This window comes from Strix aluco, chromosome 10 (assembly GCF_031877795.1).
Source record: "Strix aluco isolate bStrAlu1 chromosome 10, bStrAlu1.hap1, whole genome shotgun sequence".
In the NCBI taxonomy this organism is placed as follows: Eukaryota; Metazoa; Chordata; class Aves; order Strigiformes; family Strigidae; genus Strix; species Strix aluco.
This window is the reverse complement of record NC_133940.1, coordinates 10,915,541-10,930,598: the sequence shown is the minus strand read 5'-3', so window position 1 is coordinate 10,930,598 and position 15,058 is coordinate 10,915,541. Positions and strand designations below refer to the sequence as shown.

Genomic DNA, 15,058 nt, shown 5'->3' with positions numbered 1-15,058 from the left:
TTCCTCGGCCCTGCGGTGCCTATGCAGGTCCCCACTCCTAGAGGGCAGTTCTGTAATCACCTGCCATGGTTCCCAGCCCTTCTGCAGAGCCATCTCCCTTTGGCTTTAGCTTGTTTTCTGCTTCTGCCTTCAGCTCCTCACTGCATCTTTCACACAGCCTAAAACTAGAATAAAGCAAGAAAGATGATGGGAGAATCCCCTGTAACTGTCTGCCGGGGCAGGCCAGGTGCCACTGTTCATCCTGGTTTCGATCCTTGTCTGCTGCTACAAATTGGCTCTGAGTTCACCTTTAGGTGTCAGTTCTGCCTGCTTGCTTGGAGATGTCAATAGCCTCTTCACCAGCTGGAAATAATGTGCTTCTGGAAGCTGGCTTGGCTCTCCCCCACCCCGTGCTCCATCGCTCTCATGGCGCCTTCCCTGCTCCTCCTGCCCCCTCCTGCTCTTCTGATTACAAGGTGCTGCGGAGAGGGATCTTGTCCTCTTGCTCTTCTGTAAGATGTCCTGTCAGGCTAAAATGCCATAACTGTCATAAATAATTTAAGGCTAACGCTTCAATGTTAGAAACTGCAATAAATAAATACTTGGTGTGTGCATGAAGGTTTCATTATCCTGCCTTTCCTGTCAGCCCGCGGAGGCACCGCCACCAGCACATCAGTCTGCCAGTGCCACGGCATCCAACAAACCCCGCGATGCAGGCGCTGCCAGCGAGCTGTCTCAGCTAGGCAGCAGCTAGGAGGGGGAAGCCTGCTAGCTGGGAAGGGCAGAGGTTTTGCTGTTAGGCTGGCTGTAAGGTGTGTACAGCAGCTCCTTTGCTCCGGCCCCTCTCTGGGTACCAGCACGGTGTCCAGCTGCTCCTCGCCTTGCGGGGTGGCTGATGCCTGTGGCTGCACCCAGGGGAAGCTGGAAAGCACTTTTGTTGCTGCTGTTGCAGTGATGCTACCACGTTACAACCCAGTCTCAGTAATTCCTCTATTGATGACTGATGAAATAAAAGACAAGAAAGCCAGAGCCAGAGCAGGACTGGGGTGTTGGTGAGGTGGGGTTTTAGCCAAGCCTGCCTCCCCACAGGGCACTGCACAGGATGGGGGGTCCCGCCATGGTGATGGGCTCCAGGGCTGAGCTGCCCTGACCCCGCCGGCATTACCCCATGGCGTAACGCCAGCCTGGGCCTCTCCTGCAGCCCCGGTGCCATGGGGACACTGAGCGCAGCTGCTGCTGCTGTGGGCACCGTCCTCCCTGATACCAAATTTTAGATGTATTATGTTCTGAGTTAATATTACTTTGAAATTTATGATATCCATGGAAATATTATCTCTATATTTAAGTCCTTTAGTTTAATTGAATAGAGCTATCATTAGCCAGAGCCTGTTTATGTATTGCTGCCTGCAAAATAGAGTCAATTTTCCAGACTGAGATGACGAATACGAGCACCAAAGACATTTTGTAATTTAATTTTAATAACCGTGACTTATTATTATTTTAATAACCATAAATAATAATTATTTATTTTTTTAAAAAAAATTGTTGCAGTGCTTTGCACAAAACCTTGGAATGAAAACTATGCCATAATAATACAGTGGGGGTTGTGTTAAACATTATTATTTTTTATTTTATTTTGTTGTTAGATCTTTGCTGTGCAGAGGACCTGCTATGGGATTGGGTTCTTTCAGGTCTGAATTTGAACACTGTTGAGCTACTTTTGCTACCACTGATGGCTCTGGAAACTGGATGAATTTGAATTTTTTTCCTTATATTATTTCCCCCAAAAGTCTAGAGGCAAAGTCACATTGAGGTGTGTTAGAGCACAGCGTTCCAAGGCTGTTGCACGAGCCCTGCTGCTTTCACTGCGATATGTGGTGGAAAGGTCAGGTTTTTGGCTCAACTGGGCCTCTGCAGCCCAGGGAGGCTCTGGGGTCCTGCCAGCCCCAGCCTGGCCTGGGTTTGGCATGACCCTCTCCTGTGCCTCATCTTCATGGCCATGACCCTGCGTGGGGGTGTCCCCCACCCTGTCCCTGTCCCAGCCAGACAGTCCCAGCCCTAATTGCCTTTTCCTGCCTGATGCATATTTATTAGCAAAACAACTCCTATTTTTCTAGCCTCTGGTGCTCGGTGTGACCCCAGCAGGGCAGCTGCTCAAGCAGGGCCAGGTTTGGCTATCAGTTTGGCATTGCTGTTCCCAGCAATGCTCAGTGCTGGGGCTCAGCAGACAAATCAATCCCTACTTGAGCATCGCTCGCCCCTGTGGCCAGCACAGGGCTGCAGGTTAAGACCACGCTCTACAAAAATGCCACACTGCCCATGTTGGCCTGGATGAGCGTGAAATGAAGGCTAAAGGGCAGAATAATATTTTTTTTTTCCCATGCCTCCCTGCATTCATTGTGTGGCCGCTTTACATATAAAGAGGCTCATTTCAGTGTGGGCTCCCCCAAGGCCAAGACGAGGGAGGTGCATGTCCCTGAGAGCACAGCACACTTCTCACCCCCAGAATAACCTGAAACCTTCAGCCTTGTGGGATGATTTAGGGTCAAATAATTTCTGCCTATTGCTCTTACTTAGCCCTTGCTTATTCCTGAGCTTATTTGGCTGTTGCTGAAGACTTGGCTGAAGACATGCAGGTGGGCTTGGTCCCCATGTCCCACCGCTGCGTCCACCTACAACGAGCACCAGTGGCTGTGACAGCTCTGTGGGGAGTGGGGCCAGGCTCAGCAGCCCCACAGCCAGGACCTGCCGTGTGCTGGACTGGGCAAGGTACCAATGCAATTGCCACACATGTTCTTCCCCACAGCTGGTGGCACTGCCATGGGGACACCCCATGCAGCTCGTCTGGTTGGGTTTCAGGGGGTGATTGGGCCAGCAGGTACCAAACTGGTCACTCAGGCCCCCATGCCCGCTGGCTCTGCGGCAGCACCACCTGCCTAGGACCTTCATGGCTGGATTTTTCTTTTTCAGGAGATGATCATTACATCCCTGGTCATCTGAGTGAAGTCTTGTGCTGCTCCAGCTCAACCCTCAGCCTGCACTGGGCACTCACAGGGCAGCATCACCCATGGGTGCCCCAGAGGGAGCCCAGTGGGAGCTGGTTACTGATGGGGCCACCAGTGTGGTTGGGCCAGGGGGTCCTCCAGAGGGGCTGCCCCTGCTCGGGTGTGATTTGGGTGCACACCAACTGTTTAATACCAAGATTACTTCTTATGGTTCATAGTTTGTGGTGACTTGGAAAAAACAGTCAGTGAGGTAAACTCAACAAATTAACAGTTGAGATTAGCTGCAATGTTGGGTGAAGGTTTTTTTTTTTTTTGTTGCTTTGTTTTGTTTTGAAAAGCATTGCTGAAAATGTGGGAACTGCAGGAGAATACATCTGTATAGGCAACACTTGAGGAATTTATCTGTCTATGCTGCTGCCCACTCCAGGGGCAGGGTGTAGCATCTCCCACCCTGGCCGCAGCCCCGGGGACTCTCCTCTGCCCCTTCCTCCCTCCCCGCAGGGTGCCCTTTGGGCCTGGCCAAAATCAACCATCACTCATCAAGAAAAAAAAAATTAGTTTGTTTGCAGGGTACCAAACCAGAAATACGCATTTCTCAGCAGCATCCTGGGTTCAGTGTTGTGGGTAAAGAATCAGCGGCACCTCTGGGGCCTGAGGCACTGCTTGGCTCCAAACTAAATACCTGTGGGGCATCCCAAATAGAGAGCACCAGGCTTGCCTGGCCGAAAGGCCATCAGTAGGTAGGAACTTTCTCTTCTTCAGTGAAAAGATCAGCAGGCTCTTTTATTTTTTTTTTCTTTACAGTTTTATTTACAAAATGTATTAAAACTCTTTGTACAACACCTCATTAAAATGAGGCTCAGTAATTGATGCCCACACATGCAGTTTATGCTTTTACAGCCATTAGTTTGCTTGGCAATTTTTCTGCTCACTGAAGTGCAGTTTCAACGACCAAAAATAGGAACTTAAATTACAAAAACAAAAAAAAAAAAAAGGAGGAAAGAAAAAAAAAGAAAAAGGAAAGAACCCCAAAATTCCCCAAAGCAAAACAAATGAAAAAAGTATACTGAAACAAATCATCGTGAGACTACTGCCGACCTTCCGATAGCTTGAAGTCGGTAGCCTGAATTGGTAAGCACTCAACACATTTTGTTTTAGCTTTACATGCAAGTTTAAAAAATATCGAACCATTTACCAAACTCCCTTCACTGGTGTGAAGCCTCCACTCTTAAAAAATGATCTCATAAACATACATCTTTTATACAGCTTTTAAGAAAAATGTTTGTTTTAAATACAACTCATAACCGCACAGCTTTAGCTCGCCCTTGCTGGGGACGTGATCGCGTTCAGAAGTTGAAAAAAAAATCACAGTTTCATGAAAAGAAAATGGAAACAAACCAACAAGTTTTTGTCAATATCTTGTTAAAAACTTGAACAATAAATTATTCTCCTATGAGCTTTTAAAATGATTTTATATTACATTTTGTTGGAAATACTTATTTTTAACAAGACTTTCCCCATATAATCTTTTTCTTTTTTTTTAAATCCTATTAAAAGTTCAAATCTATCATCAGCAAACTAAATGCCTAAGGGTCAGACTGGTTTAAATGAGTTTCTTTTTCATTGTATGTTACTGATGAAATAAAACTCTATAGTAAACTACAGAAAATACATATTGTCGATTAGAGGTAATTAGTATGCAGATATTCCATTGAACATTTCCCATGTGATTGACAATATGTTTAAAGGTGGTTTTTTTTTTTGTCTTTTACTTTTTTTTTTTTTTAAGATGAAGTTAAGTAGTTTCCAGGCAGAGGTTCAAGGCTGAAACGCTGCTGCTGTCTAAGACATTGGATGTGAGTACTAGTGAGCCCCTACCTGTAGCAGTGTCGGCTGGAGCGCGGCGTCCTCTTTACAGAGAGGGCAAGGACAGGAGCATCCTTTCACCAGTAGCCATGAAACAAGAGTTGGCAGGAGCTGATATAATATAACAGTACTAGCAGGAGTCATGTTAGATCGTATAATATTATTCTGGAACTGCAGCTCTAATTTGAGTTACTATCCTCTTTCCTTATTTCTGTTTTAAGATGACCATTACCAAGAAGCTTTAGCTGAGCACAGTGCTAGCTGTGAGAGAACTGGGGTGAAGCGAAAGCAGGCCTGGGAAAAACTAACCTGCACTTATCTTGCTTCATTGCTTGATATTAAACAGTGAATTAAAATGCAAATGCACAGCAAGAAAAGAGATATATGGTCTGAACCTAAACAGCAGGTAGCTTTTTTTTTTTTTTTTTTTTTTAAAAGCCACCCAATGTCATTTTAATAAAGCACCTGTAGGTATGCCTGATGATAGAAAAAAAAAAAAAAGTAATGCAATATTTTCTGCCCACATTTTAGCTACATTGTCAAGAAATTAATTTACTGATCTGGAAGCAAGACATGCAGTTCCACAAATTATTTTCTTTTGGATTTACAGATTCACAGTCATTGACCTTAACTGTTTTTTTGAATGAACAGATTATTTTCTTCAGGTGTTACACCTTTTACTGCTATACAGAATTGCTCAAATTAGCTGGAGAGTTTAAAGTGGCTTGGAAAAAAAAATAAATCACACCACTGGTAAGTAAATACTGAAACATCTTGACATCAGCTCATACAAGCAGTGACAGGCCAGTCCATGTTCGCGCGCAGCAGATTTCTGAGGCTTTGTGTCAGGAGGAGTTTCATAATTTGATACGATTGGGGTGGCTGATGAAACCGGCTGCGGTTTGCTTTCAGGACACAAGTTCATTTACTGTGCAGTGGTATCAAAGAATGGCTTTTGTTGCACTGATTTTTTTACAAGATTTTTTTTTTCACATACTTGAAACATCTAGTTACCAGTCTTTTCCTTTTTTCTTTTTCTATTTTCCTCTTTTCCTTTTATCTTTTTCTTTTATTTTCCTTTTTTCTTTTCTTTTTTCTTTTCTATTTTCTTTTTTCTTCTCTTTTCTTTTTTCCTTTTTTCCTCTTTTCCTTTTTTTAGTTTTATCTTTTTACCTTTTTACTTCTTTTCTCTTTTCTTTTCTTTTCTTTTCTTTTCTTTTCTTTTCTTTTCTTTTCTTTTCTTTTCTTTTCTTTTCTTTTCTTTTCTTTTCTTTTCTTTTCTTTTCTTTTCTTTTCTTTTTTCTTTTCTCTTTTCTCCTTTTCTTCTTTCAAGCAAAGCAAGAATATTTCGGTGATGGTTTGCATTGTTGTGAGTCTCAGAGTCTTCCATAAGGCACTGAAGGAAAAAATATCAGTTTTTCCTATTAAAAGTACATTGCACCATCATCAATGCGTGTCATGCCTGACACCTCGGAGAGAGTATGACTGGCTCAGGTGGTCCGAATCCGTGAAGTAGCCACATTCTCTGCTGCTTCTCCTCTTGCATGCTGTCAGGGTGAGGATCTATAATAAAATCAGAAAGATTTCATCACTGCCCAGCAGCGAGGGGCAGGGAAGCTCAGCCTGGGGAGAGGCACAGTTTGTGGGTGATGGGCTAACCAGGCTTTTCCAGAGTCGTTTTTGCAGCAACTGAACTCTACTTTTCACGCTTTAGAAATCATGATTTCTAGTGTAGACTTTTTGTTCTATTGTAGATTTTTTTGAGACTTCCTAAAAGCACTTACCTGACCTGATTATAGCTTAATAAATAAAGGGGAAGAGGTCACTAGCAAGAGAGATGCGCATTTTCATTACACTAATTTTTGAAGCAATTAACAAAATACTTTTATATGTACTGAACTAGCACAATGCTGGAGAGAGGAATTACTCACTTCAGCATGAAGCCAGCTATTGCTGTTTGTAATATAGGATGGTACCAAGCTTACTTCTGTTCAGGGAAGAAATTTAAATCACTTATACTCTGAGACTGCCACCAGATGATGTTTCAAAAGCACTTTTGCAGCAGTCCACTGATGCATACACAAAAATATCACACAGAGCTTAAAAAAAAAAAAAGCAAGAAAACCCAGAGGGTTTTAGTTCCCGGCCCGTAGCCGTACCCCTAGATTTTCACACTTTCTGTGCCGTACACATTGTAGCCTTCTCTGTACGTAGCGTAATTCTGGGTGTTGGTGGCAGGAGCAGGTTTGAAGTTCTGCGTGTTCTTGGTGAGTTTCATTCGCTTGGACTCGGCCCGAGACTTGTAGCAGAACTCGATCAGTGCCACCATCATGGCCAGCCCGAGGCCTCCAACAAGGATATAGAAAACCCCAGCAACATTGCTCAGGCTCAGAGCGCTCGTCTTGTCCTAAGAGAAACCAGCCATGCCGTTAGTTTTGCTGTGAGGAGCAGACAGACAGACAGACAGACAACAGGCTACTTTGCACTTAGTCCTAGCTGGATTAACTACACTCATGGCATTTAGTGTCCCACTCACAGATCAGAGCTGTCCCCCCCCGTCCCCGGCAGCCCGGGGCTGCACAGCAGTGACTGCTCTGTCTCCCACCCTTCGGTGGGGAAACCCTGGCTGACTCCAAGGCAACGAGAATTTTTTTGGCCACTGACTTCCCTGGGCCTTTGCTGTCCCAGAGCAAATCTATCTATGGCTGAGCATCTCTGGTGGCAAAGGCACCTTGGGAAAGCTCTGATGGGGAAAGCAGTGGCTGCGTAAAACAGCAGGTTTTACAGATGGCCATCATAAAACTAGAACAAGAAAAACCCAAAACACTACACACTTGGTTTTGGTGAATGTAGATACAATTATTGAGATGCTGCTAAACTTATCTACCTTTTTTCCAACAGTTAGGAAAAAAAACACCCTAGGAAGATGGTCAGTTACTTTAAGGTCAAGCAGCTGAGCCCTAAGCTAAACTAGCACCTTCAGCAATGGAGGGAGAGTGAGTTACTGAATAAAACCAGTCACTGTAACACAAAAAATGCTGGCCAGGGTTTATCTTCCTTCAATACATGTCAGATGGGCGAGAAGGCTTGCATTTTTAAAACCAGGATTCTGTAATCAGATTAAATAGAGCTGCAACCCTTTTGCTGCTGTGCGGGCTGGCTGGCTGCATGCAGGACTCGATGCTGGCAGGCATGGCCCCTGGCTGGGTGGCCACGCCAGCCACCCCAGTGGGACGGGCTGATGCCAGAGCAGCCTGCAGCAAGGGGCTGTGCCCAGGGCAGACACTTGCTGACGGAGCTCGGTTTGCAAGTATCTCCAGGGACAGCAAAGCTTGCATATAGTGAGAATAGTGTATGATCTACCTTGTAAGTGTCTGTGCTTTTCACAGGGAGTTTGGATAGATGCAGTTGTAGCAAACAGCCTGCCATTTAAACTAAAGATACTACTCATTTATACCCCTTTTCAATTACAGTTTCCTTCTGCAGCTGCTGTGGATTTGGATGTCCCATGATCCCAAATTTATCTCATACAACAGCTACAGGGTTGTGCCCTAAGCAACTTCCAGTCCGGTTGAAATCAATGAATTTTTATTATTGGCTTCAATGGAACTTGAAATTGTCCTCCGACACTGAGAGGGTGCTTCTAAATTATAGTTTTCTGTTTCAATGATTATAGAGAGCACCTCCAAAGGCACCAGGGGAGTTAGGCACTTGACTGCGACTGATTTCATCTGGAGCTGGATTTCTCCTCCTCTTGGTGCCTTTGAAATGTCCTTTACTCCAACAAGCCCAGCACTTCTACAGTGTTTTTCTCCTCAATGGCATTAAAGCATTAACAAAAAAAAAAAAAAAAAATCCGCTGTGTTATAACTATATGGTGTAAACAAATATTTCCTGCAATTTAAATATGCAGCTATGGGGTTGATCCACCTGTCACCTCAGGGGTGGGATCTCCACTGGGGTCTACAGCGGTCCTACACGAGGAGCTGCTGGAAGCTGGCTGGCCCTGCGGCATGGCTGGTGTGGGACAGGGCAGTACAGCAGCAAAATGGTTCAAAGCAGAATAAAAAAGAATATGCAATATTGATGTAATGAATTACCAATAGTATTTCTAGATTTTTTTGGTTTTTTTAAATCAAACCAATTTCAAACTGAATTGGGAAATAGGGCAGGAAGGGTGTTTTTCCTTATCATGGGTCTGTCCTGAAACTGTCCACCCTTAGCAAGCATGTGACTGTTTCCCAAACTGACATGTAGAGAATCTAAGTCACAATTTTGAAAGAAAAATGTGTTTTTTCAAGCTAAAAATAAGAAAAGATGCTGGCCTGAATAATACACATTGACTGTGCTGAAACTTGCACATTTAAATGAAGATACCAGCTTGGGAGACTTTGGGGGCATCTCTTTCCATGTTTTTCTAGCAAAATGCTCAAGTAGTAAAACATACTTACAACTACAGTCTGTTACTGCATAAAAAGAAAAATGCTGTCATGTTCAGAGACTTAATTATTTTTTCTATTCTTTTCTTTCAACCTTCAAAATGTAAATATCAACTTTTGAAAGTCATTCTTTGTATAAACAAACAGTGGGTCAAAATGTGATTGCTAATCAGTACAAAAAGACCTTCAGCGACTGACCTTACTTCCGGAGTCCTTGGCTCCACATTCACCCTTATCGTACCACCATTTGTTTTTCAGCTTGTCTAAGATGCCTTGTTCACTGAGTTTCAATACTGCAAGGTTTACAGGAGTTCTTCACGTGGGAAATAACATAAATAACATTATATTATGTTATTTTATGTTATTCAATCTTTAAACTACTTTAAAACTATACAAAGCGATAAAGCAGGGTTCCTGGCCACAAAGTATTTACACTGCAGGCAACTGGATCATCCCCTTAAGTTAACGCTAGAGCAACGCTATTACCAGGTCCTGCCCATATCGCTTTGAGTAATCGGCACTCACTGTTAAATGAAGGTAGTAGAAACAAAGCAAGTCCAATTTCCCAGTTTGGTACCATCACAGGCATTCACAGTAGCTTTACAGCTTATGGTGGGTTTGATCTAGCAGGACCCCTCATATTGCACTAACAGACAGCAAGCCCCACAAACGAGAAATTGTGGCTTCCTACAGTAAAACAGCACTTGGGGCTCCAGGCCCCTGGGCAGCCCCCCGCACCCGGGGCAGGGTGTGTGTGTGTGTGTGTGCACATCTGCAAAGCAAAAATCCCCGGGGTGGATGTCACGAGGGGAGATTTTGCCGGCCGGCACGGCTGTTTCCCTGCCGGCGGTGGCTTCTCCAGCTCCTGCAGCTGCCGCTGCCGGGACCATGCTCGGAGGCACCGCGCGGGCGGCTGCTCTCCCCTGGAGCTGCTGCATCTCCAACTCCGACGGTCCAGGGAGCTGCAGCAGAAAATAAGCAAATGCAGACCTTTATGAAACAAATTAGTGAACGTGGAAACACTGGCTGAAAGTGCCCAGGGTGGGAAATGTTGGCAGGATGAAGGGAGCTGCTGACACTGTGGTGCTGCCAAGAGCCTACAAGCCCAGGGGGACCTGAGCTCGCCCATCCCTTCCCTGTCAGAAAGCAGTGCCTGAGGAGCCCTCAGTTGAGTTTTGTCATTTCCATTTCCTCCTTGTGGGATGTCTTGGGGTTTTTCCTGTCTGTTTCCATGAGACAGGCTCCCTGCGTTAGGGACATCTTCAGTTCCTGCTCCTGCTTGAACAGCTTTGATGCCCGCTCCGTGGCTGTGCGGGGCAGACAGTGGGGAGGAAAGGGATGGGTCCTAATCTTCAATGATGCAGTGGCACTTTGCATGCGATAACTGCAGGCAGACACAGGCATGGCTGCCCTCAACATCCCCCGCTGTGGGTCCATCCACGCCTGTTGTCAGAGAGAAGACGCAGGAGCTCAGCCCATGTCTGCCCCTGTACTGGCCTCACTTCTCGCGCTCGCTGCTGCCTGCCTTTCTCGCACCCCTGCCCAAAGTGCAAGACTCTCTGCAGAGTGGAAGAGACTGAGGAGAAAGAGCAGCACAACCTATACAAAACACCTTAATTACAAGCTTAATTACATGGCAACATTTAGGGAACTGTCCACATGCCTCAAGCAGCAGGAGCGGCTGAGCCCTGCCACGCCTGGGGTGGATAGACACTGGAAGAAGCAGCTGGTGAAGAAAAGCCCTGTTCCCTCATCTGCCGAGAAACTGCCTCCAAGACGGCTGTGAGACCTGTCTGATCTGTGTTGAAAAGTGCTGCCCTTGGAGGTGGCATGTACGCTTCGGGAGGAGAGGGGGCTGAAGGTGCTGCCCTGGGGGCAGGCGGCAGCTTGGTTGGGACAGGCTGCGCTTGGCTGAGCCCAGGCAGGTTGTGGGGTACCATGAGAAAAATGAGCACGTCCAAGAGCTCCTGAGCTGAATGCCCCATGGGCTGCACCAACGTGACCAAACATGGCGTTACCGAGGCCTGTGGGGAGGGCAAAAGCAGGGAAAAGCCATCGAGGTGGGGAGAACCGCTGGTCCCTGGTCCCAGCAGCAGTGATGCCGGCTGGCCAGGCTGAGGCAGCACCACTCCTCCTGGTCTGCTGGTCTGACATCAGCCAAGACTTTATTTTTGTAAAATGGCTATTTTTAAGCTGCAGCTGTAATCTAATTAAGCATCAATCAGGGAAGGCTGTATGCATGCAGCCGGACACAGCTGACGGGCGGCGGTGACAAGCCCGCAGGAGACAGACCGTGTTTGCTGGCTCGGCCCTGGCAGCAGGCACGGAGCCCCACCATCAGGAGCCGTCGGCATCGTAAAAAGCCAGCTGTATCGCAGCTATGTTTGCATCCACCTATAGGTAGGGCTATAAAATATCAGCGCTCCACAGATACTGCAGCACCCTGGGTGCCGCAGGTAATGCACCTGCCCCATTGCTTTATGCCAGGTCCTGGCCAAGGCACCCCGGTGACAACCAGGCAAATACGCTACAAGAAGCCGTGAATGATTGCAATGCAAGTCAGTGAAAGCTGAGTGCCTTTACCTACCCATTACAAGCCCCAGAAGAAAGAGTGGTGTGGATTATTGCTTAGAGAACAGTGCTCTCATTTTAAATTTAATTTAAAAACTATCCAATCTGGAGAGATTTTATGCAATACATCTCTTCGCTTTGAAAAGCATTGTGCAGCTGAGAATACACGAACAATAGGGAGAAGGTTATAAACACCTTTTCTCCTATCTGCATATTTTATTGTGCAAATTTTCCCCTCACCCCAGTCCTATTCCAAACACTATTTTTAATTTGCATGCCTTTATAAACCCCCTATGGAGCACAGAGAATTTGCATAACATCCAATACATTATAGATTAGCTTTCACAACATTATACAGTATTGGGAAATGAGGAGGCTTAACATGCTAATTAGGGTGCTTTATTTTTTTTCAAAGCCAAGATTGCAGTTAATTGTGCACATGCAACTACCAAAAAGAAAAAAAAAAGAGTAGTAAACTAAAATTATCTTAACTAAACAGATGGGAATTTGCCTAAACTGGGGTTTTTACTATAGTTTGTCATGGCCCTATTTGTCAGGTGAGGTACTGCAGTACCTCAGCCTGGGGAGGAAAGCAGTGATTTGCTCTGTCCATCTGTCCTGGTGCGAGGAGCAAAGTGAGATGGGTGAACAAGTGCTGAGCAGCCGCTGCATGGTTAAGGCCCAGTGACCGGTGGAGCTGACGCCGTGCCAGGGTGCTCCTGTGCTGGGGGGCTGTAAGCCATCCTGCCTGCCATGGGGGCTGACTGCAGGTGGCTGCTACAAGATGGGTAAGTCATGAAAGGAGGGGCTGGGGGGGGGGAAAGTCTGACATGAAGCAGTAGCTGGTGCTTGTGTTCCCCAGCCTTAGCCTGTCCCATCTGCCCAGCACGCAGATGACCTGGAGGTTTGCCTGGGTGAGCTCCCGGCCTCCCTCGGCTCTGCTATTTTGCTGGCCAGGGCACTGGGATGAACAGCGTGTACCTGAGCGAAGAAACCCTCTCAATGTGCTAGAAAAGGCACTAATTTGTGGAGCATGAAATGAGGCTTGTTTGATCAAAGTCCCAAGGAACAATTTTGTCTGCTTCCAGGAAATTAATCCCAAGACCTCTTAATGCATGAACTGCTCCCCTAAGCAGCAGGATTTGAGTGACCTGTGGTGGGAGAAAGCGTGACACCTCTGTGGCCCCCAGTTCAGTGCTTTACCTGCTGGGATGCAATGTGAGCCGGTGCAGGATGGACTCTTCAGCTCCCAAATTCCCGAGATAACTAAATATATTGAAAAGTGACCCTGGCCGCTGGTACATTTTCTGATTGCTCATCTCTGAGTAGCTGTCTAGCCTTGTTCAATTTAATAGTCAGAGTCAGGCATGGCTTTGGCCGAGATCCCGACAGAGGTGCAGAAGGGCATGTCTGGATCGTGGTATTTTTCTTGCCGAGCACTCAGCAGTGCATGTTGAATGTGAATCCTCCACACTGCACCTCAGCTTGCAACGCAGCCCATCCCAAAAAAGGCCCTTGGGCAGCGCCAGCACCCTGCCCATGCTGGCAGGTCGAAGGCTATCAACTTGTAAAGTGTTTTGTTAGCTATTACACAGAGAAGCGTAGGGCTCTTCTGGGAGCGAGGGCCATTAGCTGTAGGAAGAGGATTTATCATAGCTTGCCCTGGCACTGTTTGTTTGAGGGGGGATTTTTTTAAATTGCCTTAGAGGCAGAGGAACGGAAAGACTAAATGACGTGTCTGGGTCCCATGGGAAGGCTGTGTGCCAGCCACCCACCTGCCTCCCTGGCCAGCTGCACCACCCCAAAACCAGCTCAGAGGATCATTTGCTCAGTTTCTGGGCCTCTCTCAAAAAAGACTTCCATTTCCTCATCTTTTTCCTGGGATAATTTTGTGCTTTCCAGATGCTTTTTTAATTGGATTGCTCTTGTTGGGCTGTACAGGATATCCTATGAGGTCCTCAGCCCTTTCCCGGGTGGCTTCAGCTGTTTTTCCTCTGCCTTTAATTTATGATGGGATTCTTTTTCACCTTCCCTGTGTGGTTTCCAGTCCAGCTCTCTAGTAGTTTTGTTGCTTTTATCAAAGTAAAATGTTCAGAGGTTTGAGAGCTTGTGCTCTCTTGTTGCGCTCTGCACACCCAAGAAAACGAGCTGAGGTAATTAGGATCAGGATGTCAGGGTTTTGGATGTTGTAAGATGGTATTCTTGGGCAGAAACTTGCAGTGTTTTTCTTCCTCACCACAATGGAAGGATTTTTTTGTTTGTTTTCTTGTGCTTTTCATCCAGATGTAGTAGGTTTGGCTGATCCAGGCTTAACCACATGAAGTTTGATCTGTTGGACAGCTTTACCAAACCCCACTAAGACTTTTTTTTACTGACATCTATAAATGATGGGAAGACTTGAGTCTAGAGAAACGGTACCAGGAGCCTCATACTGAATAGTATTGCCCCCAGTGGCAAATTAAGCCATTTGCTATGGTTAATTTATTTAAGAGAGGCATGACTTTATGAAGATCAGTGCCCATCTATTCTCACAGGCTTCACTTTATTGGAGTCTTCTGCAAACATGATTTTACACCTGGGACAGAGGTGGGTTTTATTGGTGTTTCAGCAGTTTGGTTTCTCTGCTCCCCTGGTAGAAGATCCCGCTCGGGTGCTGGCAGCATTACCTTCCCCTCTTCAGCCATCAGTTACTGCTAGAAAACAAGCTGTGCCAGTCTTTTTCCAAACGCAACATGACACCATCTGAAAGGGACCCAGCTCCTCTTCCCTTTGCTGTGTGGCCCTGGGGCCTCCTCCCTGCTGCATTTCAGCCCCTCTTGGCTCAGGATGCCAGCCCCAGAAGTCCTGCTGTACCCCTTGTTGCTGGTGGCTCCAGGTGACAAGACGATGCTGAGTGAACTGATTTTTGAGAAACAGCATGCATTCACTCATTAAAATGTCACCCCTGAACTAGGTCCCCAAAGCTTTGGGTTCAGTTTAAAAATCCTGGCCACCTCTCCCTTCAAATCCAGGAATCGCTACAGCACTTCTTTGTCAGGAAGGTTGGTCTTGCATAAAATACGGCATTGCTTCCAGGCTGAGTATGTTCACCATGCCGACGCATGAGATCATCCCTCAGAAGAGAGAGCTGCGATATGCTCTTTGTAGAGCATCTATGACATTTCTATTTCATTATTGCCTATTTTCCATCCATGCCAT

At 46.1% G+C, this 15,058-nt stretch overlaps 1 protein-coding gene across 5 annotated transcripts in view; it reads right to left on the bottom strand.

Moving 5' to 3' along the window:
* Positions 1–3,765: 3,765 nt before the first annotated feature.
* Positions 3,766–15,058, bottom strand: part of GRIA3 (glutamate ionotropic receptor AMPA type subunit 3) — a 156,620-nt gene continuing 145,327 nt past the window's right edge. For 2 of the 5 annotated variants that reach the window (XM_074835240.1, XM_074835238.1), the window contains 2 exons: positions 7,010–7,257; positions 3,766–6,413 (listed from right to left, as the gene is read on the bottom strand). In XM_074835240.1, the coding sequence (XP_074691341.1) occupies positions 7,012–7,257 (246 nt within the window). In that variant the 3' untranslated portion in view covers positions 3,766–6,413; positions 7,010–7,011. Of the gene's footprint in view, positions 6,414–7,009; positions 7,258–9,487; positions 9,603–15,058 lie in introns of those variants that run through there. The other 3 variants (XM_074835241.1, XM_074835237.1, XR_012624607.1) reach the window with 3 other exon arrangements.